Genomic DNA, 21,421 nt, shown 5'->3' with positions numbered 1-21,421 from the left:
TGACCAATCTAGATAGCATATTCAAAAGAAGAGACATTACTTTGCCAACAAAGGTCTGTCTAGTCAAGTCTATGGTTTTTCCTGTGGTCATGTATGGATGTGAGAGTTGGACTCTGAAGAAAGCTGAGTGCCAAAGAATTGATGCTTTTGAACTGTGGTGTTGGAGAAGACTCTTGAGAGTCCCTTGGACTGCAAGGAGATCCAACCAGTCCATTCTAAAGGAGACCAGTCCTGGGTGTTCTTTGGAAGGAATGATGCTAAAGCTGAAACTCCAGTACTTTGGCCACCTCATGCAAGAGTTGACTCATTGGAAAAGACTCTGATGCTGGGAGGGATTGGGGGCATGAGGAGAAGGGGACAACAGAGGATGAGATGGCCGGATGGCATCACTGACTCGATGGATGTGAGTTTGAGTGAACTCTGGGAGTTGGTGATGGACAGGGAGGCCTGGCGTGCTGCAATTCATGGGGTCACAAAGAGTCGGACACGACTGAGTGACTGAACTGAACTGACTGGAAAATGCAGCCTGCCTTGATTCACTTAGGGGATCCTCTGACAACAGGTCCTTTGGTCTTTGGCAGGCCTCACTCCTCCCCCAGGTCAAGGTTACACCCTTGGGCAGCTTCTCACTGGCTCATTGAGTAACCCCCCACCCCTGCCCAAGGCTGCATTACTTGAGTCCCAGCAAGAACTCAGGAACATCATAGACAAACAGCCTGCACCTTCCCTGCATCCTCCCTGCCACAGACATGTGGGGGCTAAACACACTAAGCCTTTCTCTGTCTCTGCTTTTTGCTCATTCCTGTCCTTCCACATTTTCTCATAAGAGGCCCTTTCAGGAATGCCTCCCAGTAACTGCTGCAGGCAAAACCATCATTCTGCCGGGTGTCAGGAAGGAGTGGCTGAGTCTCCTTAGCTAAAATAAAACCTCAGACCAGTGAATATGTAGATAATACCATCTGAATGTAGATAATACCATCTGAAGATTTGTTACAAGTGCAGATTTCAATTTTGCTCCAGTTTCTGTAATTATAATAATCACCCAGATTATCACTCTGGCAGGTAGTCTGGAAACCACACTAGAAAACAAAACTCCTTTTTATTTTATTTATGTATTATTTTTGGCCAAGCAGCATGAAGGATCTTCGTTCCCTGAACAGGGATTAAACCCCTGTCCCCAACAGTGGAAACGTAGAGTCTTAAGACCAGTGGATCACCAGGCAAGTCCCCAGAACTCCTCTTTAAAGGTCAAAGAAAGGTCACTGGCCTTCAGAATGCCACGACAGAAGACCCTGTCTGTGTGACAGTATCTCCCATGCCCCTACCTTGGATTGCACTGACTACTCGCGGCTCTCCAGATGCTGGTCCCTCTTCTCTTGACGCTTCTTCCTACACTGCCACATCTCTTCTCTGAGCACATGACCCACATAGCAATGCTCCCCTGACTATGGTCATTGGTGTGACCTCTGGAACCTCCAGGTCAACCTGTCCAAATCCACACTAAAATCTTCCTGCCAACCTGCCCATCCCACCTGGTCTTCCTCATGGCTGGTGCCTCCACCCACCTGCTCTAAGCAGAAGCCCTCCTTCCCTCTTCTCCAGCTTCCATATCCAGGCCTCAAATCCTGTTAACTCTACATGTAACGTTATTACAGTTTGGCTGCTAAAGATCTCTTAAGTTCTGTCCCTTCTCTCGTTCCTACTGTGCCAGGAGGAAAAGGGAGGCAGAATTCCTGTTCTGTGCACCAGTGGGCTGAGAGACATCAGGCAAAGTCAAGGTCACACAGGATGGAGGAAGGAAGCAAAGCAAAGAACAAGACAGCTGGACACCTGCATACAAAACACAGTGAGGCTTAGGCAGGCAGGTATACTTTAGGTATGGTTCAGTTTAGGCAGGCGTAGTTCAGGCAGGCAGGGAGGTTTAGGTAGGCAGGCGTAGGTGATCTTAGTATCCCTACAATATGTGGGTGATCCCCTTGCCCAGCAGCATCCTAAGAGACCAGCATGATACACCACGCCTGCCTGGGTCCAGGCTTCAGCATCTCCAGCCTGGACCAATGCGGTAGTTCTCAGCTGCTCTCGCGGACTCCAGGCTTTTCTCCTCCCATGCACTCCACATAGGTGGGGGTCAGTGTAGAGCTGAATCTGCCTCTTTCTCAGCAGCTGTCCAGTCCCTACAGCAGCAGTTCTCAAAGTCAATCCCTGGACCAGCAGCAGCGGCTGCATCACCTAGGAACTAGTTAGAAATGCACGTTCTTGCCTCCTATCACTCCATCCCCAGACCTACTGAGTCAGAGAGACTCTGGGGGTGGAGCCTGGCAGCCTGTTTTCACCAGCCCTGTAAGTGATTCTGATGTAGCTCTGGGCCTAGAGAACGATGTTCCAACCAGTGCTGGCACCTCCTAGGTGCTTTCTGCCACTGTGCTGGTTCCCTGGCCCTGCCCAATGCCTACACATCCTGGTGCCACCACCAAGCTTCTCAGAGTTCTCTCAGGTGAAGTCTTTGGCATGTTTTATTTCCTCTGTGTACCTTCCCTCCAAGCTCCCTGATAAGTCCATACGCTGGCTTGGGTGTTTCCTTGTCTCTGTTCATAACTCTAATACATGTAGGGCATCATGTTCACATCACCAGAGTCATGGTCTACATGCCTTTCCCTTTTTTGCTGTGTCCTTACTGTGAGTGTTCAGAGTGAGATCATATTCCAGTCTTTTCTTTGGTCTGAAAGTCCAGCACAGAGCAGGCCCCATTGGAAGAGTCAGTGAATATTTAGTAAGTACCCAGTTAGGTGACTGATTGGCCTACTGACTCATTCTCCAACTTGGAAGAAAACTCAAAGGAACCTTCATATAAGCTGAAAGCATTTATTTGTCTGCCAGTGTTTTTTTTTTTTTAATGTTTAAAAATGTTATTTATTGAAGTATGGTTGATTTATGATATTGAGTTAATTTCTGCTGTACAGCAAAGTGATTCAGCTATATATATATATATATATATATATATTCTTTTTCATTATGGCTTATCACAGGATATTGAATATAGTTCCCCTGCTATACAGTAGGCCCTTGTTGTTCATCAATTCTATATATATTAGTTTGCATCTTTTAGTGTATAATCTTTGCACACTCCTTCCTAGTCATACCAGTTAACTGTCAAATAAAAACGAGTAGAACTTTTAGTTTGTAGACTTATCACAATCAAAGAGAGGTGATTTGATATCTTAGCTGTAATATTTTTAAGTTCCTTCCCACACCATTATTTTAGACTCAGTCCAATTTCATTTAATGCAGGGCAGAGGCTGTTTTTTATAACGATTTTTTGTGTGTTGATTTTTTTTTTAAGTCACCATAATTAAAACTCATCATAGCTTACAAAACAAAACGAAGTCAAATCACCTAGAGATACTTGTCTTGCAAATGAGGTATCTTGGGAAAATTTTGAGCACTTCTCTCCTGACATTTCTTGACATCCAAGACAATTTTTTACAGATTTCCCCACTTACCTGACAGAGCGTCAGCCCCTCAACAAGCCAACAAACCAAAGTTAACTCCTGTCTTTTCACTTTCCGATGCAAAGGTATCAAAACATTCAGCGAACCATTGCTACAGAGAGGCCTGAAGAAGATTCTGGTAGCCAAATTTGTGATCCAGTTCCAGCAGGAGGCGGTGGAGGAGGTGGGAGTGACTCAGAGGCTGAATCTTCGAGCTTAGGTATGGCCAGTGGATACCCATGGGACGGAAGGTGGATAAGGGAGAGCAGGGAGGTGGGCAAAATCCAGGAGGAGAAAGATGCTTGGCGCCAGCAGGGTAAAAACAGACAGAAGTGTCTCACCAGGAATGTAAAGAAAAAGTGGATTCACAGTGAAGAGAACTTGTACTTGTGCATCAAGGTGATTTTTTTCAGTGTCTTAATCATTTCTTGTTGTGTAAATTTATTTATTGGTGTCCTAAGGATGTTTTCCACTTGTAAGTAAAAGATCCAATAAGAATTCAAGGTCTCCTTCCAAGAAGCCACGTGACAACAATAGGAATAAGACTTGTTTGTATTTAAAATAAAATATCAATACAGTCCCCCCTGAGAGAGGAACCTGGCAGTAAAGAGGTTTTCCATTGGTCTTATGATTTTAAATACACCACCACCCAGGAAAATTTTTTACCAAATACCATCAGCATCCACTAGGGGGTCTGGTGTTCATTTCTTTGAATCTGCCTGAATGGAACTCGGATGTAAATATTCGAAAAGCCTGAGATTGGCTTCTTTTTTGTTTGTTTTTAACTGAAGTATAGTGGACTCACAATGTTGTGTTAGTTTCAGGTGCACAGCAAAGTGATTCTGTTTCACACATATATATTCTTTTTCATATTCTTTTTCTGTTGTAAGATATTGAATATAATTCCCTGTACTGTACAGTAGATCCCTGTTATATATTATGTTATATTTTATTATATTATATATGTGTTTAGTCGCTCAGCTGTGCCCAACTCTGTGACCCTATGGACTGTAGCTGGCCAGGCTCCTCTGTCCATGGAATTCTCCAGGCAAGAATATTGGAGTGGGTTGCCATGCCCATCTCCAGGAGATCTTCCCAACCCAGGGATCGAACCCAAGTCTCCCACATTGCAGGCGGATTCTTTACTGTCTGAGCCACCAGGGAAGCATCTATATAGTGATTAACCCAAAACTCCTAATTTAGCCCTCCCCTGCTTCTTGCCCCTATGATCACAATAAAGTTGTCTTCGATGAAAAGATTGGTTTCTATTTTTTATACCTGTAATAGCGTAAGTTTATCACAGCGACATCCTGATGATCCAAATCTCTTAAATTGAGTAAATGATGGCAGATAACATGTACAGAGCAGTCTGAGCAAACAGCCACATGTTTCGCGTCCTGCAGGTCTCAGCTCTCTCTGAAAAGCAGAAGAGTGGATCCTTTCATGGCCTTTTTTAAATACACATATATAGTTCCATCAACAATTTTAATTGCCTCCATTCTAATCATTTTATCAGATATATTAACTAAACGGACTAGTTAAAGTTTTTCTATTATTAATTCCTTTGACTGCTGAGAGAGATTTGGTAAGGTGGTAGAATAATTGGAAATATGAGGGAAAAGGAAGAGAAAATTCCTTTTTGGGTTTGGTGTTGGATCTGTTGGCATTTGCTGTATAACAAATTATCCCAAAGCTTAGTATCTGAAGCTCACAGCCATGTATTAACCTCCCCCTGCCCCAGTTCTGCAGGTGGGCAGTTTGAGCTGAGCTCTGCCAGGTAATTCCTCAGGGCATTGGGCTCACCCATGCCTCCTTGGTCAGCTGTGGAATAGGCCGCAGGCTGGCTGGCCTGAAGTGGCCTCAGCCAGGGTGGCTTGTCCCTGCTCCCCATGGCTTTTCATCTTGTACAGGCTGTTCTCATGATGAGGGAGAGAAAGTAAGTGGGGACCTACAGGCCTCTCAAAACCCTGGTTCAGAACCTCTGGCAAATTTTGTCGGTTAAAGCAAAACTCAAGGCCAGCTTGATTTAACATGGGGAGAGGCTGCAAAGTCTCAGAGTGATGGGGATGAAGGGAGAGGAAGGATTGTGATCCTTTCTGCAAACAAACTGACATAGCTATGGTGAGCAACTTCTAAAGAAAATAAGAAAAATTCATTGGGATAAAAGGGACAAGTTATTCAAGGACTTGATCCAACTGAAGTTACACTGGAGTACTCTGGGAAATAATGAGTCTCAACTGAGACACAGTGCTGGGACACCTGGCCATCACTGTGACACTGGTTGGATCACCATTCACAACAACAGTCCTCTCCAGCAACGCTGGTGAAGGCTTGTAGGCTGCTAGTGCCACAAAAGAGAAGTCCTCTAATTGAAGCGATCTTTTTCCAATGCATTCAGTTGCTTTGTTTCACTTCTTCCAGATCTGAGAAGAGATGGGTCACTTTCTCCAGTGAACTCACAAAAAATCACCTTGCTGCTACAGTCTCCAGCGGTCAAATTCATCACCAACCCTGAGTTCTTCACTGTACTGCATGCCAACTATGTGAGTGTTCCCACACACAGAGGGGGCCTGGCCTGGCTTCTGGCAAGACCCGAAACACAACTTCGCAAAGTATTGGACAGATTAAAGAGGATAGCATTCTAACTCAGGCAAGGGGGTGGGGTGGGGTGGCGTGAGGAGTGGGGACAGGGAAGAGGAACAGAAAAAAGATGGTTCCTTTCTATTCTCTGTGAGTTTCCCCAAAAGGAGAAAAGCTAGATTTAGGAATGCTGTATCTTCTTTGGGTTTTTGTTAGATTCAAAGGGGTTAATGTCAGTGAAAGTATTTGGAAACAAAGGTGTATTTTTATTAGAGTTAAATTTTTAAGAGACAAAATTAGGAAATTGACAGATTCCCTTCAACCTGAATCATTTTATAAAATCACTTTCATTAAAGAAAGTTTACAATAGATAATAGGTTTCCTTTTCATATGATTAGTTTATCAAATAATCTGCTTATGGTTAATTTAATGTGATTTTTACATATTTAGCTTTCTCTCTCTCTCTCTCTCTCTTTTTTTTTTTTTTTTTGGTATCATCAAGAAAGCAATGACATGATATTGGCATGCATGCTTGGTCTGACTCTTTGCGACCCCACGGACTGTAGCCTACCGGGCTCCTCTGTCCATGGGATTTTCCAGGCAAGAGTACTGGAGTAGGTTGCCATTTCCTTCTCCAGGTTATCTTCCCGACCCAGGGATCGAACCTGGGTCTCCTGCATTGTAGGCAGATGCTTTTACCATCTGAGCCACCAGGGAAGTCCACCTGGGAGGCCCCCCGATATCCTGATATTACTATAGTCACTGCTTTTTTCATTTGACATGTGTTTTCTGTGATTCAGGCACAGATCTAGGTGCTAGATGTAAAGACAGATTAGGGTGATACTTGATCAGCAGAAGCTCCCCGTTTTGTTGGGCAGCAGACATGCAAAAATGAGTCTAATGTGATAGGACAAAGCTGTCCTCTGGGAGGAACAAAGTGCACTGGAAACACACGTGATGCTCTGGACACTCAGGGAGCAGTCCTGAGGAGACTGAGTCCTGAAAGTTGAAAGTTGACAGGGCAGAGGTTCTAGGCAGTGGGAGAAAGGACTCAGCCTGGGACTGGGTCTAGTGGGGCTGGAGTGTGGTGACAGGTAGAGGTGGGAATAGAGGGTGGAGAATAGCAGCAAATTACCTGGTACATCATGGAAAGGAACCTGGATCTACCTCAGTAGGCAACCAGAACCAGCTGCAGTCTCAGACATTATCATCAGTTACACAGTCCAGCTGTTTGAGAGGTTATTTTCTCAGGTAGAATTGTGGGAGAGGGACTGAGGGGTTAAGACAGAGCCTGGTTCAAATGCTTAAGTGAGCAATAATCAAGTGCTTCCCTAAGAAAGGGTCTGGGAGCAGGGAAAAACAACTCAGCCTAAGAGATATTTCTGCAGGGAATCAATCATGCTTGGGACCACTATGATTGAGGGGGATGGTGGGTGAGGACCCAAGAAAGTCTGAGTCCTTTCTGCTTTGCCCCCCCTGAGTTAGGTGTCCCCATTCAACAGTAGTTTGATTAGGTGATGGGAGCTGTGGCAGGGGAGGAGGGACTAGTTTTTGAGCAGGTTATATTTAGGAAACCTCTTGGGCATCTAGTGATTAGATCAAGAGCTGCTGCCCAGTGGTACAGGGGTGAGTCACGGAGGACAAGAAAGCTAGATAGTGGTGCTCTCTGAGCTGTTCCCCAGCCTGCTCTGGCTACTCACAGTCTTTCCCTGAACCACACACACCCACCAGCCCCAGGTAGCATAAAATGGTTATGTGGCACAACTAGAAACTCCTGAAGCTTTCTTCATTTCTTCTCATCTTCCAACCCCTACAAACAGTCACGTTTGTACATAGAAAGGAGTCGCAGACCTTTGAAGATCAGCCCTAAAATTCATACTGGAGTGGGTTGCCATTTCCTTTTCCACCTAAAATTCACAGGGAACTTTAACTAATACACCCTGTTATATAGATGGATAAGAGGAGCAATCCCCTGGAGAAGGGAAAGGCTACCCACTCCAGTATTCTGGCCTGGAGAATTCCATGGACTGTATAGTCCATGAGGTTGCGAAGAGTTGGACACAACTGAGCAACTTTCACTTTCAACACTTTGAAGAAGACCAAGGATGAATCTGTGCTGTCAGAGGAGGAACCAGGGAGGAGAGGGAGGAGATGCTCAGAGAGTCAGAAGGAGATTCAGGGGAGCAGAACCAGGCTGGGGCAGAGTGGGTTGGGGAGGGAGGAGGGGGAGGGGAACTTGAGATGCAGGGGAGTTGGACAGTGTCCTAGGATGCTGGAGCAGTGGTAGAGCCAGATTGTGAGGAGGTCCATGTGTGTTCGCAGTGGGCAGGTATTTACTTCTGGAGCAAGATCTCTGCTTCCAAGGCCTCCTCCTCAATGCTCACAATAAATCCCTGTGTAGCAACCACATCGCATCCCATTAAGGTGCTCAAAGTATGCTTGGTCTGTGTTTCTCCTAATCCCCACACCCTTCCCCATCTGCCTGGACCCCATCTCAGAGTGCCTACCGAGTCTTCACCAGTAGCACCTGCTTGAAGCACATGATCCTCAAAGTCCGGCGGGATGCGCGCAACTTCGAACGCTACCAGCACAACCGAGACTTGGTGAATTTCATCAACATGTTCGCGGACACGCGGCTGGAATTGCCCCGGGGCTGGGAGATCAAAACGGACCAGCAGGGGAAGGTGAGCATGACTGCTACTGGGGCCCTACATCAGAAGGTGAAGACCCATGAGCAGGTGAGGAGGGAGGTTGATGAGATTCAGAGCCTGTACCTGAGACGTGCTATTGGCCACCAGGCAGAAGGGAGGGTAACTATCCGCATTGGGATTTCTGTCTCTTGATGTTTAGAATGTTTCCAAATGTCCCTGACTTCTGCCCACCGATGCTAGTAGCACCTCCACCAAGTTGTGACATTGCTGTGTCCCCTGGGTGGGGAGGAGGGTTGGGGGACAGTATCACACCCAGTTGAGAACTACAGGCTCCACATTTCTTAATTTAGATTTGGAACGTGAAACCAGATTCTATTCAATGACCTTTCTATTGTTTTGCCTCCTTAGTTCCCTCTCAGAGGGTTAAATTATTAATTAAATGGGAGTGACATTATTAAGTTATTCATTGTGATTTCCCTAATAAGCCTTCAGTTCTCATTAAAACAGGGTGAATTGGGCCAATGAAGTGTTACTGGCTTGCATTTTGCTTTTGTGTGGCATTAACCAAAACTAGTCTTTCCCAGGGATGCTGTAGAAGCCTAGCTGAGTCAGCTAAAGCAAGAATGCTCTTTCTTAATCACCATCAATCACTTTCATGTATTTATAGGACAGGTCAAACAGGCTACCGAGGAATCGTCCCTGTGTAATCTTTTATAAACTTTAGTAGAGAGACTCCTTCGCTCTTCTAGTGTCAAAAGAATCAGGAGTGTTGCCAGCAAATATGTGTCTCAACAGGAAACTGCATCATGCAGCTCTCTTCATCTGTGATTATGACCATGTAAAACCACAGTTCCCCGAAGTCGGCTGATGGGGCTTCACAGTGCCCTGGAAACCAGAAACCCCTCTCCCACACTTTGTCATGTCCCAGTACCTAAGCCCTCCGAAATATGGGAGGAAAGATTGTGTCCTCTAATTGATGCAAGTCCGCCAGTACAATGAATCTCTATGACCAGCTCTGCAGTCAAGGATGACCTTGGCAGGCGGTGCCTTGCATGGTGGAAAAACTACCATAGACAGAATCTACTCTTATTTACCAGATGTGGCCTCCACTGGGAGAATGACAGTGAAACATGGTGTGGGAAACGTGCTTTCTATACAAAAGAAACAGAGCAGGTTCCAGAACACTAGACCATCTTCTGGTTTCTCACCAGCCAACGTGCTTCTCACTTTGTCAACACGTTCAGAGTCAACAGCCTTTGCTTTTAGTGTGCACCATGTAGGAAGACTCTTGAGAGTCCCTTGGACTGCAAGGAGATCCAACCAGTCCATTCTGAAGGAGATCAGCCCTGGGATTTCTTTGGAGGTAATGATGCTGAAGCTGAAACTCCAGTACTTTGGCCACCTCATGCGAAGAGTTGACTCATTGGAAAAGACTCTGATGCTGGGAGGGATTGGGGGCAGGAGGAGAAGGGGACAACAGAGGATGAGATGGCTGGATGGCATCACTGACTCGATGGACGTGAGTCTGAGTGAACTTCGGGAGTTGGTGATGGACAGGGAGGCCTGCCATGCTGCGATTCATGGGATCGCAAAGAGTCGGACACGACTGAGCGACTGATCTGATCTGATCTGATCTGATGTAGGAAGAGGAGGGCTGGTCCGAGCTGTTTGGTGCCTTTGAATGCACATCATCCCCACAAGGAAGACCAAATGGCATCTGACTCATCTGTCATCTTGAAAACCTGGAGAGGGTGGACACAGCCTCTGCCCAACATCAATAGGGATTGCATGTGCACCTCAGGTTGGCTCCAGGGTTGAGCTGTGGAGGATGGTTGTCATCCAGGTGGTGGTGGGGCCCAGGCAATAGGACAGGTGACAGCCTGTCGGGGACAGGTGTGAGATGAAGGTGGCCTCTACTAAGGAATATGCACATAACAACAAAGTAATACGAGGCCTCTGAAGACCTGCTTTGTGAAGGAAACAGAATCTTTGTCTTGAGAAAAAGCATATCTTTTAGTATAATTTTCTTCAGAAAACAGAAATAAACATCTTAAAGATATGTTTATCATCTACACAATGGCACAAGAATGCATGACTTATATTGAGCAAGAAGAACCCACACATAGAAAACAAGCCAGAGGAAAGCAGACAGAAGAAAACAGAACCGGCGCAGGATCTAGCAATCCTACTCTGGGTATTGATTCAAAAGAACTGAACTCAAAATCTCGGAGATATCTGTACTACTGTGGTTTAATCAAATAGCAAAGATATGGAAGCAACCTAAATGTCTCTTGATGGATGAGTGGATAAAGAAAAGGTGGTATATACATACAAGGGAGTATTATTTAGCCTTAAAAAAGAAGATTCTGACATACTACAACATGGATGAACCTGGAAGACATTGTGTTAAATGAAATTAGCTAATCACAGGACAAAGACTGCATTATTCCATTTATATGAGAGATCTAAAACAGTCAAACTCATAGAAACGGTAAAATCATGGTTGCCCAGGGATGGGGGCAGGAGGAAGTAGGGAGTTTCTGTTCAACAGGAATAGAATTTTAGTTATGCTAGATAAGTTCTAGAGATCAGCTATCCAACATTGTGCCTATAGTTAACAGTACTATACTTTATGCACTTTAAATTTTTTCTTTTATTTTTTTACACTTTAACATTCGTTAGAAAGGAAAACTCATGTTAAGTGTTATTACTACAGTTAAAAACTAGAAAAGGATGTGGGCTAGATAAATGGTTTAAGATTTCATGGAACAACAAAATGTAACAGCATAGGGATAAAAGAGAGGAGAAATGACACTATGTAAAATCGAATCCTGGTTATAGAGTATGAACATGGAAGCAGCCCCCAAAGCATGGAGAAGGTACCATTTTGCAACCAGTGAAGGATAAAGTGAAAAAAATATATGAAAACCAAAAAAAGAGAAAAATATGTATCTCACTTTCTCAGCAAGAACCAATTTAATATCACAAACTCCCTTGGACCCCTTGCCTGTGTGCTCCACTGTAGAGTTTACATGTTTGTTCTATGTACTGTCTTGTCTGTTTCTCCTGGCAGAATTTTAAGCTCTTTGAGAGCAGGGGTCTTTGTGTCACTCATTGATGAAACTTCTGAGGGCCTAGAATAGTATCTAGCACATAGCTGGCCCTCACTAAGTCTCTATTGGATGAAAGGCTTATAGATATTCTTGAAGAAGAAATTAAAATAATGATACAGTAGCAATAAGTAAATATGAACTATAAATATTAAATTATTAATTAAATATTTAAAATAAAGCTTTGATCTACAACAGATTGTTCAGATGGGCAGATTAATTGGATTTACTGAGTTACAGTAAAATTAATTAAAATAAATGCTACTCTGGAATGTCTTTACATCGAGACTTTAAAAATCTTATCAATATACAGCCATGATAATGTGAAAGTCATTTACAAAAGAATTAAAAATCAGACAAACCGCAAATTTCCCATCCATAAAACCAAACTGTAGAAATCCACAGAACAATGACTACAGGTTATTGATGAGAAAGATTGCAGCTCAATAATCCCATTTCCAGAAAACATTGTTATTGAAGTGTGAAGACAGTAGGGAAAATCCTCATGCGCAAGACTTCAGGGCTCACCCTACTCTTTTGCTTGCCCTAAGAAAACACCAAAAGCCATTCTCAGATGGCTCACAAATGATACAGAAGAGAAAATCAATAATGGGAAAATCAAGCATTGAAAAACTTTGGTGATGGATATTTTAATCAATCAAATACACAAATATAAATGTAAATAATTGCTTTAAAAATTGCTTTAAAATTATAATGCTTTGTATTGAAAAAACTCAATAAAGTATGGAAAAATATGTATAATAAAAATGGAATACTCGTATAAGAACAATTTGGATCAGTATCCCTGGACCAGAATTAAAAAGATGAGGAAACAGAGTCGACTGGCAACACAGCCCCCCAGCCTTTTATGGGGTCAGATGTGAGAGCCTATCCTTAAGGAAGAAATCAGGCCTTACTGGAGACATTCAAGCAAAGATTGGACAACTACTTTTCCGGAACAGAAAGGAAACTCATGCATCAAAAAAGGTGACTAATAATGTACCAAAAGAATATGGCTGCACAAATACTAGAATCTAATCAGATAAAACATTTTAAGGAATTTCTTGGAACCTACAGTAAATTTATAGAAACCTGCTTTTTAGACTGTGTTAAAGACTTTACAAGAAAAGAAATAAAACCTGAAGAGACCACCTGTTCAGAACATTGCTTACAGAAGTATTTAAAACTGACTCAACAAATATCTATGAGATTTCAGGAATATCATATTCAGCAGAATGAAGCCCTGGCTGCCAAAACAGGACTCCTTGGCCAGCCATGATCAAGAAGTCCTAATGGATGGACTTTTGATGAAAGATTGCCAACAGCTATTGCACTGGAAATGAGGATTCACCTGATAGAATCCCCTGAAAGTAATGGCCACCATGTTAAATCTGGCAAATGGAAACCACTGGAGAAACAACATTGATGTATATAGGAGTGGTCAAAATAGAAGGTCTTATTGTTCAATGAAAATAAGATGCAACACTTGTTGAGGCCTTAAGATTCAGCAGCTTGGTCACTTGATTAGAAAAATAAACCATTGTTTCTTCAATAGTGACTGTGATTTTAAAGCAATGTATGTGTTCAATCATGTATGAGATAGAAAAAATTTTATTACTAAAAATAAAATAAGTGAAAATCACTGGAAAAAAAAAAAGATGAGGAAACAAAAAGTGGGTGGGTGAGCAGGGCAAGGAAAGTGGTACTAAGTTCCTAGTTGGGTGTAAGGGGAGGTCAAGTGGATAATTTGAAAAACAAAGGCTAAATATAGTTGCTTGACAAACTTAAAAGGCAATCATTGTACCATTTAAAGCAAGATTTTTCCCTCTTGAATTCCTACAAAAGATAAAATCAAACAAAATACAGTGTTTGTATCAAAAACATACAAAAGAATCCACAAGGAAGCAAAGAAAATTAGAATATTAAAAATAAAATGACAACGGTAAAGCCAAGCATAACAGTTGTGGCAGCAAGTGGAAATAGGATAAACTTGTTACTCCTTACACTTAGTAGTACTCTGCATAGGGAATGGTATCTCCTTACCAAAAGGAGCTACTATCAGATTTGATACCAAACAAATACAGCTTTAAAAAAGACATACCTAAGAGATAATTTAGAATGTTTAATAGTAAAAGAATAAATATTAATATAGTATGAAAACAATAACAGAAAAATCAGTGTTGGTGTATTAATATCATACAAAGGAGAGTTGAAATCTAAATCCTAAAAATGAGGTCAAAGAAAGATTTTATATTCATCAATGGCACAGTTTAAATTACAATAATCATATATACATTATGAGCCAAAAGAACAAGATACATATTATATAAAGAAAAATAACTGCAAAGGAAATGAAGAAATGCAAAAGGTAGGCAAATGTGTTTTATATCCATCAGTTCAATAGATTAAATAGACAAAATAAGATTTGAATACTTTCCTGTTAATGGAACATATATTAATTCTTTCATTTAAAATAAAGCTTACATTAACCTTAATTGCATACAATTTTTATCTGAGATATCTAAAATAGTCATATTAATAGAAACAGAAAGTAGAATAGAGGTTATCAGGAACTTGGGGGTGAGGCAGAGGAGAGAATGAGGACTTATTTCTTTTAATGGGACCATAGTTTCAGTTTTGGAAAGTGAAAAAGTTTAGGAAATGAATAGTGGTGATGACCACACAACAATGAGAATGCACTTAATGCCTCTAAATTGTGCATTTAAAAAATAACTAAGATGACAGATTTTATATGATTTTTAATAAAAATATACTCTTATTTATTTTTAATTGAAGTATAATTCAAATATAATATTAGTTTCAGGTATACAGCATGCTGCTGCTGCTGCTGCTGCTGCTGCTGCTGCTGCTGCTAAATCACTTCAGTCGTGTCTGACTCTGTGCGACCCAATTGACGGCAGCCCACCAGGCTCCCCTGTCCCTGGGGTTCTCCAGGCAAGAACACTGGAGTGGGTTGCCATTTCCTTCTCCAATGCATGAAAGTGAAAAGTGAAAGTCAAGTCGCTCAGTCCTGTCCGACTCTTAGTGACCCCATGGACTGCAGCCCACCAGGCTCCTCCATGCATGGGATTTTCCAGGCAAAAGTACTGGAGTGGGGTGCCATTGCCTTCTCCGGTATACAGCATAGTGATGCAGTATTTTTATAGATTATACTCCATCTACCATTATCATAAAATAACAGATATTTCTCTGTGTCATACAATATATCCTTGTTGATTATTCATTTTATACATAGTAGATTATTTCTTTTAATCCCATTCCCCTATCTTGCCACTCCCCCCTTCCTTATCACCACTGGCAACCAAAACAAAAGCATATTTGTTTTCTGTGTCTGAGAGTCTATGTCTGCTTATATTCACTAATTAGTTTTATTTTTTAGATTCCACATATAAGTGATAACATACCTCACATATATAACAGTATTTTTTTCTTTCTCTGACTTACCTCACTAAGGATAATAACCTCTGTATCCATCCATGTTGTTGCAAATGTCAGAATTTCTTTCTTTTTATGGCTGAGTAGTATTCCAGTGTGTGTGTGTGTGTGCGTGCGCACGTGCACACGTGTATGTGTGATGTGTGTATACCACATCTCCTTTATCCGTGCATCTATTGACAGACACTTAGGCTGTTTCCATATCTTACCTATTGTAAATAATGCTGCTGTGAACATTGGGGTGCATGTATCTTTTGAATTAATATTTTCAATTTGCTTTGGATATATGCCCAGGACTAGAATTGCTGGATCATATGATAGTTCTATTTTTAGTTTTTTGAGGAACCTCCATTCTGTTTTCACAGTAGCTGCATGAATTTATGTTCCTATCAACAATATACTAGGGTCCTCTTTTCTCCATGTCCTCACCATAATTTGTTGTTTGTAGACTTTTTGTGGAGAAGGAAATGGCAATCCACTCCAGTATTCTTGCCTGGGAAATCCCAAGGACAGAGAAGCCTGGTGGGCTACAATCCAGGGCACTGCAAAGAATCTGACGTGACTGAAGCAACTTAGCACAGCTCAGACCCTTTGACATTAGCCATTCTGACAAGAGTGAGGTGACATGTCTCATTATGGTTTTGACTTACACTTTTCTGGTGATTAACAGTGTTGAGCTTATTGGCCATCTGTACATCTTTTTTGGAAAAACATCTACTCAGATCTTATGCCCATTTTTTAATCAGATTCATTGAGCTGTATGAACTATTTATATATTTTGGATATTAAGCTCTTATCAGTCATATCATTTGCAAATATTTTCTCCCATTCAGTAGGCTGTCTTTTTATTTTATCAATGGTTTCCTTTGCTGTGCAGTAGCTTTTAAGTTTAATTCAGTTCAGTTCAGTCGCTCAGTCGTGTCCGACTCTTTGTGACCCCATGAATCGCAGCACGCCAGGCCTCCCTGTCCATCACCAACTCCCGGAGTTCACTCAAACTCATGTCCATCGAGACGGTGATGCCATCCAGCCATCTCATCCTCTGTCATCCCCTTCTCCTCTTGCCCCCAATCCCTCCCAGCATCAGGGTCTTTTCCAATGAGTCAACTCTTTGCATGAGGTGGCCAAAGTATTGGAGTTTCAGCTTCAGCATCAGTCCTTCCAATGAACACGCAGAAATGATCTCCTTAGGATGGACTGGTTGGATCTCCTTGCAGTCCAAGGGACTCTCAAGAGTCTTCTCCAACACCACAGTTCAAAAGCATCAATTCTTTGGTGCTCAGCTTTCTTCACAGTCCAACTCTCACATCCATACATGACCACTGGAAACACCATAGCCTTGACTAGACGGACCTTTGTTGGCAAAGTAACGTCTCTGCTTTTGAATTACAACTTCGCATTGTACCAAAATAATTTTCAGAAACAATTCACCAAAAATAAAGCTAGTAAAATATAATTAAGCATTTAACTGATCTATAACTAGATACAAATAATTGAAAGATTTGTATACATAGGAGTAAAAAAAATGCTGTGTATTAGAAAACAAAGCAAATAAAAATCAAAAGCAATTTGAAGACACGTGAGTAAGCACATTTAAAATAAAGAAAACCTTAACATCCCAACAACAAAAAAGGGAACAGGCAAAGTAGACAGTACTCCAGTGAAGAAATTGAACAGTAAACCTAGGAGAAAATGTTTGGCTTCCCTTATAATTAATCATTATTTGCCATTCAGCATTTCTAAGAGTTCTTTCCAGTACTCAGCATCAGTAAAGTCCATAAACAGAGTTCATGGACTTTCGGTAAGATGATAAATCTGTACTGTTCTCATGAAGAGTTTGTTGATACGGATCAATAAATGTATAATGTTTTCCTAACTTTTAACCCAGTAATTAAGTCAACCTTTAGGAATTTATACTAAAAGTTACCACATATACATATATATAACCCATTTAACTTTAATTTGTAAACTTAAAAAGGCATATAATTGAATAATAAAAATCTGCTTTTACTCTATATTAATTTAGCTTGTATTTGTGTGTTTAAAATCCCATGTAAGCATGTTAATGTTGGGTTTTTTCACTCACACTTCATACTTATATGAATTCTTTACTAATATTTTTTAATGTCATTGTCATCACTTTTTGAGAATCTAACATAATGTTTCAGGGGACATCATTTCAGTCCCCTGCATGTTGTTGGACATACAGCCCTTTTTGAGTCTGTGTGGGATGCTGTCCTGGGAAATTTTATTAACAACCACAGATACCAACTCACATGATCCTCAGAAAGTTATTTACCTTTGTCCTGTGGGGAGTATTTTGATCTCCATTATGAAACAACTCCCTGTATGACATAGAGGGAGTTTTATAGAGATCTTTAAAAGACTCATATACAATAACATCTAATACTCAAAATTATAAGCTCATGTTCACCCAAGAATAATTTCTAAATCTGTATATAATTTCTTGGACTACTTATGTCAGATGACCCCTAAACATATCTAAAATGAACACTGATTGAGGTAAATTAGGCAAAGATATTGATACCAAATATTACCTTTTGTTCAAAAGAATTTGAAAGATTATTTTCTAGTACAGAAGTTTTTATTTAAAAAAATAAGTATTCCTTTTTTGTGAAGGGTAACTAATTTTAGATTTAAAGAATGTCATTTGTTATATATTGGAACATACACACTAATCAGGCATGCCTCAAGGCTTTGTGTACAGAAGTATTTATTGAAGCATTATTTTAAACCAGTAAAAAAAAAAAAAAAATTAAGTGTCCCATGATAGAGGTTACCAAAGCTAATTGTTATGTATCTTGCAAACAGCAGTGAATAGAAGAGAAGTGAAGGGCAAAGGAGAAAAGGAAATATATACCCATTTGAATGCAGAGTTCCAAAGAATAGCAAGGAGAGATAAGAAAGGCTTCCTCAGTGATCAATGCAAAGAAATAGAGGAAAATAATAGAATGGGAAAGACTAGATATCTCTTCAAGAAAATTAGAGATACCAAGGGAATATTTCATGCAAAGATGGGCAAAATAAAAGACAGAGATGGTAGGGACCTAACAGAAGCAGAAGATATTAAGAAGAGGTGGCAAGAATACACAGAGGAACTCTACAAAAAAGATCTTCACAACCCAGATAATCATGATGGTGTGATCACCAACCTAGAGCCAGACATCCTGGAATGCAAGGTCAAGTGGGCCTTTGGAAGCATCACTACAAACAAAGCTAGTGGAGGTGATGGAATTCCAGTTGAGCTATTTCAAATCCTAAAAGATGATGCTGTGAAAGTGCTGCACTCAATATGCCAGCAAATGTGGAAAACTCAGCAGTGGCCACAGAACTGGAAAAGATCAGTTTTCACTCTAATCCCAAAGGAAGGCAATGCCAAAGAATGCTCAAACTACTGCACAATTGCATTCATCTCACACACTAGTAAAGTAATACTCAAAATTCTTCAAGCCAAGCTTCAACAATACGTGAACCATGAACTTCCAGATGTTCAAGCTGGTTTTAGAAAAGGTGGAGGAACCAGAGATCAAATTGCCAACTTTCATTGGATCATCAGAAAAGCAAGAGAGATCCAGAAAAACTTCTGCTTTATTGACTATGCCAAAGCCTTTGACTGTGTGGATCACCACAAACTGTGAAAAATTCTGAAAGAGATGGGAATACCAGACCACCTGACCTGCCTCTTGAGATATCTGTATGCAGGTCAGGAAGCAACAGTTAGAACTGGACATGGAACAGACTGGTTTCAAATAGGAAAAGGAGTACGTCAAGGCTGTATATTGTCACCCTGCTTATTTAACTTATATTCAGAGTACATCATGAGAAACGCTGGGCTGGAGGAAGCACAAGCTGGAATCAAGATTGCTGGGAGAAATATCAATAACCTCAGATATGCAGAAGACACCACCCTTATGGCAGAAAACAAAGAAGAACTAAAAAGCCTCTTGATGAAAGTGAAAGAGGAGAGTGAAAAAGTTGGTTTAAAACTCAACATTCAGAAAACTAAGATCATGGCATCTGGTCCCATCACTTCATGGCAAATAGATGGGGAAACAGTAGGAACAATGACAGACTATTTTTTTGAGCTCCAAAATCACTGCAGATGGTGACTGCAGCCATGAAATTGAAAGATGCTTTGCTCCTTGAAAGAAAAGTTATGACCAACCTAGACAGCATTTTAAAAAGCAGAGATGTTACTTTGCCAACAAAGGTCTGTCTAGTCAAAGCTATGGTTTTTCCAATAGTCATGTATGGATGTGAGAGTTGGACTGTGAAGAAAGCTGAGTGCTGAAGAATTGATGCTTTTGAACTGTGGTATTGAAGACTCTTGAGAGTCCCTTGGACTGCAAGGAGATCCAACCAGTTCCTAAAGGAAATCAGTCCTGAATATTCATTGGAAGGACTGATGCTGAAACTGAAACTCCAATACATTGGCCCCCTGCTGCAAAGAACTGACTCATTTAAAAAGACCCTGATGCTGGGAAAGATTGAAGGCAGGAGGAGAAGGGGACGACAGAGGATGAGATGGTTGGATGGCATCACCGACTCAATGGACATGAGTTTGAGTAAACTCCAGGAGTTGGTGATGGACAGGGAGGCCTGGCGTGCTATAGCCCATGGGGTCGCAAAAAGTCAGACACAACTGAGTGACTGAACTAACTGAACCGATCCATCAAACTGAACACCATATACTCAATAAAAGTCTGTGTTAAAAGAATATTTAATAACTTAGAGAAATGCTCATAAAATAATAGGTGAAAAAATCTTATATAACAAAATTGTAGGTGCTGATGTTAGGAAAATAGATGTATATTTGCATAGAAGAGAAAACAAAAAAAAATCATGAAAACATTTGGTTGATTACCTTTAGACTGTAATATTTGGTATGATTTTTAATTATCTTCTTTGTACATTTTTATCCTTTTTAAGTTATTTCTCAATGAAACTATATTAATTCTATAATCAAAAAAGGGCATTTATTTTAAAAATAAACTAAATGCTCTCCAAATGATTAATTACTAGAATGACTTATCCTTCAAAGGATCTGTTTCTCTTATATTCCATGGTAAGATGTTACAATTGCTCCTCTGTAACTCACACCCAATAAAGTGTTTATCAGTGACTGGGGGCTTCACTGAACTCCTGAGCGTGCAAAAGCAGAGGCATCTCCCATCTAGTTCTGAGTAGATGAAAAGGAGGGGCAAACATAAACCTGATGACTGAGCCCTGGAGTGCTCCTGGGGATCACTCACTTCACTTGGCTGCTTCTCACGTGTATGTTCTTTCCTGGTCTGTCTGTAGTCTTTCTTCGTGGACCACAACAGTCGAGCTACCACTTTTATTGACCCCCGAATCCCTCTTCAGAACGGTCGTCTTCCCAACCATCTGACTCATCGACAGCATCTCCAGAGGCTCCGAAGTTACAGTGCTGGAGAGGTAACACCTCCTCTGCCCCTGCCCTCCCATTCACAGGACCACAGGGTCAGCCTGTCCTGGTGGGGCCAGGATCTAGAGTTGCCTTTTCCCCCAGGGGCTGGGCCAAATCCATATGCTCTTTAGTAGGGAGGCTGATGACTCGAGGCCCCCACTTCGTGTCCTGGACCCATCCTCAGATTGCTGTCCTTCTGCCTTTCCTTTTTTCCTACACAGTCATGTTACTGAAAAATCCATCTAGTTTAAAGAAAACTGAAAATACAGCATCAAGACATCCCTATACTTATGGCTGATAATGGTGTTTCCTCAGCCCACTGGTCACGTGTGAATTCTTAAATGATGGTAGAACTACTAGGCAGCATATGACTGTTTTAAACTTCTCCCGTTCCCTAGATTTTGGACAAGACTTCATTCATGGACTGAAAACTGGGGAAATGAACTGGGCCACATGAATACTCTGTTCCCACTCTACCATCTGCCCTTCCCTGCTTTATATGTTCTTTCACTCAACATGATTGATTACCTTCTGCTGGGCCATGAAAGGCTGCCCCCTTTCTTAAGCATCAGTTTCCTTGCCTTTCTGAATGCCTTTTTCTATATCCCATATCCTTTCCTGTTCTCCCTTCTTGAACCAAAATTCAAAACATAGCTTTTTTCCCATTGCTAATTAGTTCCCTACAAT

The 21,421-nt window shown here is 41.3% G+C and overlaps 1 protein-coding gene, 1 non-coding gene and 1 pseudogene across 9 annotated transcripts in view; 2 read left to right on the top strand and 1 right to left on the bottom strand.

The window, feature by feature from the left end:
* The window catches only part of HECW1 (HECT, C2 and WW domain containing E3 ubiquitin protein ligase 1), a 481,556-nt gene that overhangs the window by 371,917 nt on the left and 88,218 nt on the right, over positions 1 to 21,421 (top strand). For all 8 annotated transcript variants that reach the window (XM_070788041.1, XM_070788042.1, XM_070788040.1 and 5 more), the window contains 4 exons: positions 3,575 to 3,708; positions 5,910 to 6,031; positions 8,567 to 8,752; positions 20,608 to 20,742. In XM_070788041.1, the coding sequence (XP_070644142.1) occupies positions 3,575 to 3,708; positions 5,910 to 6,031; positions 8,567 to 8,752; positions 20,608 to 20,742 (577 nt within the window). The remainder of the gene's footprint in view (positions 1 to 3,574; positions 3,709 to 5,909; positions 6,032 to 8,566; positions 8,753 to 20,607; positions 20,743 to 21,421) is intronic.
* On the bottom strand, positions 6,713 to 6,785 carry TRNAC-ACA (transfer RNA cysteine (anticodon ACA)). The gene has a single exon. It is a non-coding gene; the product is annotated as a tRNA-Cys (tRNA).
* Positions 8,759 to 13,381, top strand: LOC109557551 (mitochondrial import inner membrane translocase subunit Tim9 pseudogene; annotated as a pseudogene).

This window comes from Bos indicus, chromosome 4 (assembly GCF_029378745.1).
Source record: "Bos indicus isolate NIAB-ARS_2022 breed Sahiwal x Tharparkar chromosome 4, NIAB-ARS_B.indTharparkar_mat_pri_1.0, whole genome shotgun sequence".
NCBI lineage: Eukaryota > Metazoa > Chordata > Mammalia > Artiodactyla > Bovidae > Bos > Bos indicus.
The sequence above is the reverse complement of the archived record's forward strand: the minus strand, read 5'-3'. Positions and strand labels throughout refer to the sequence as shown.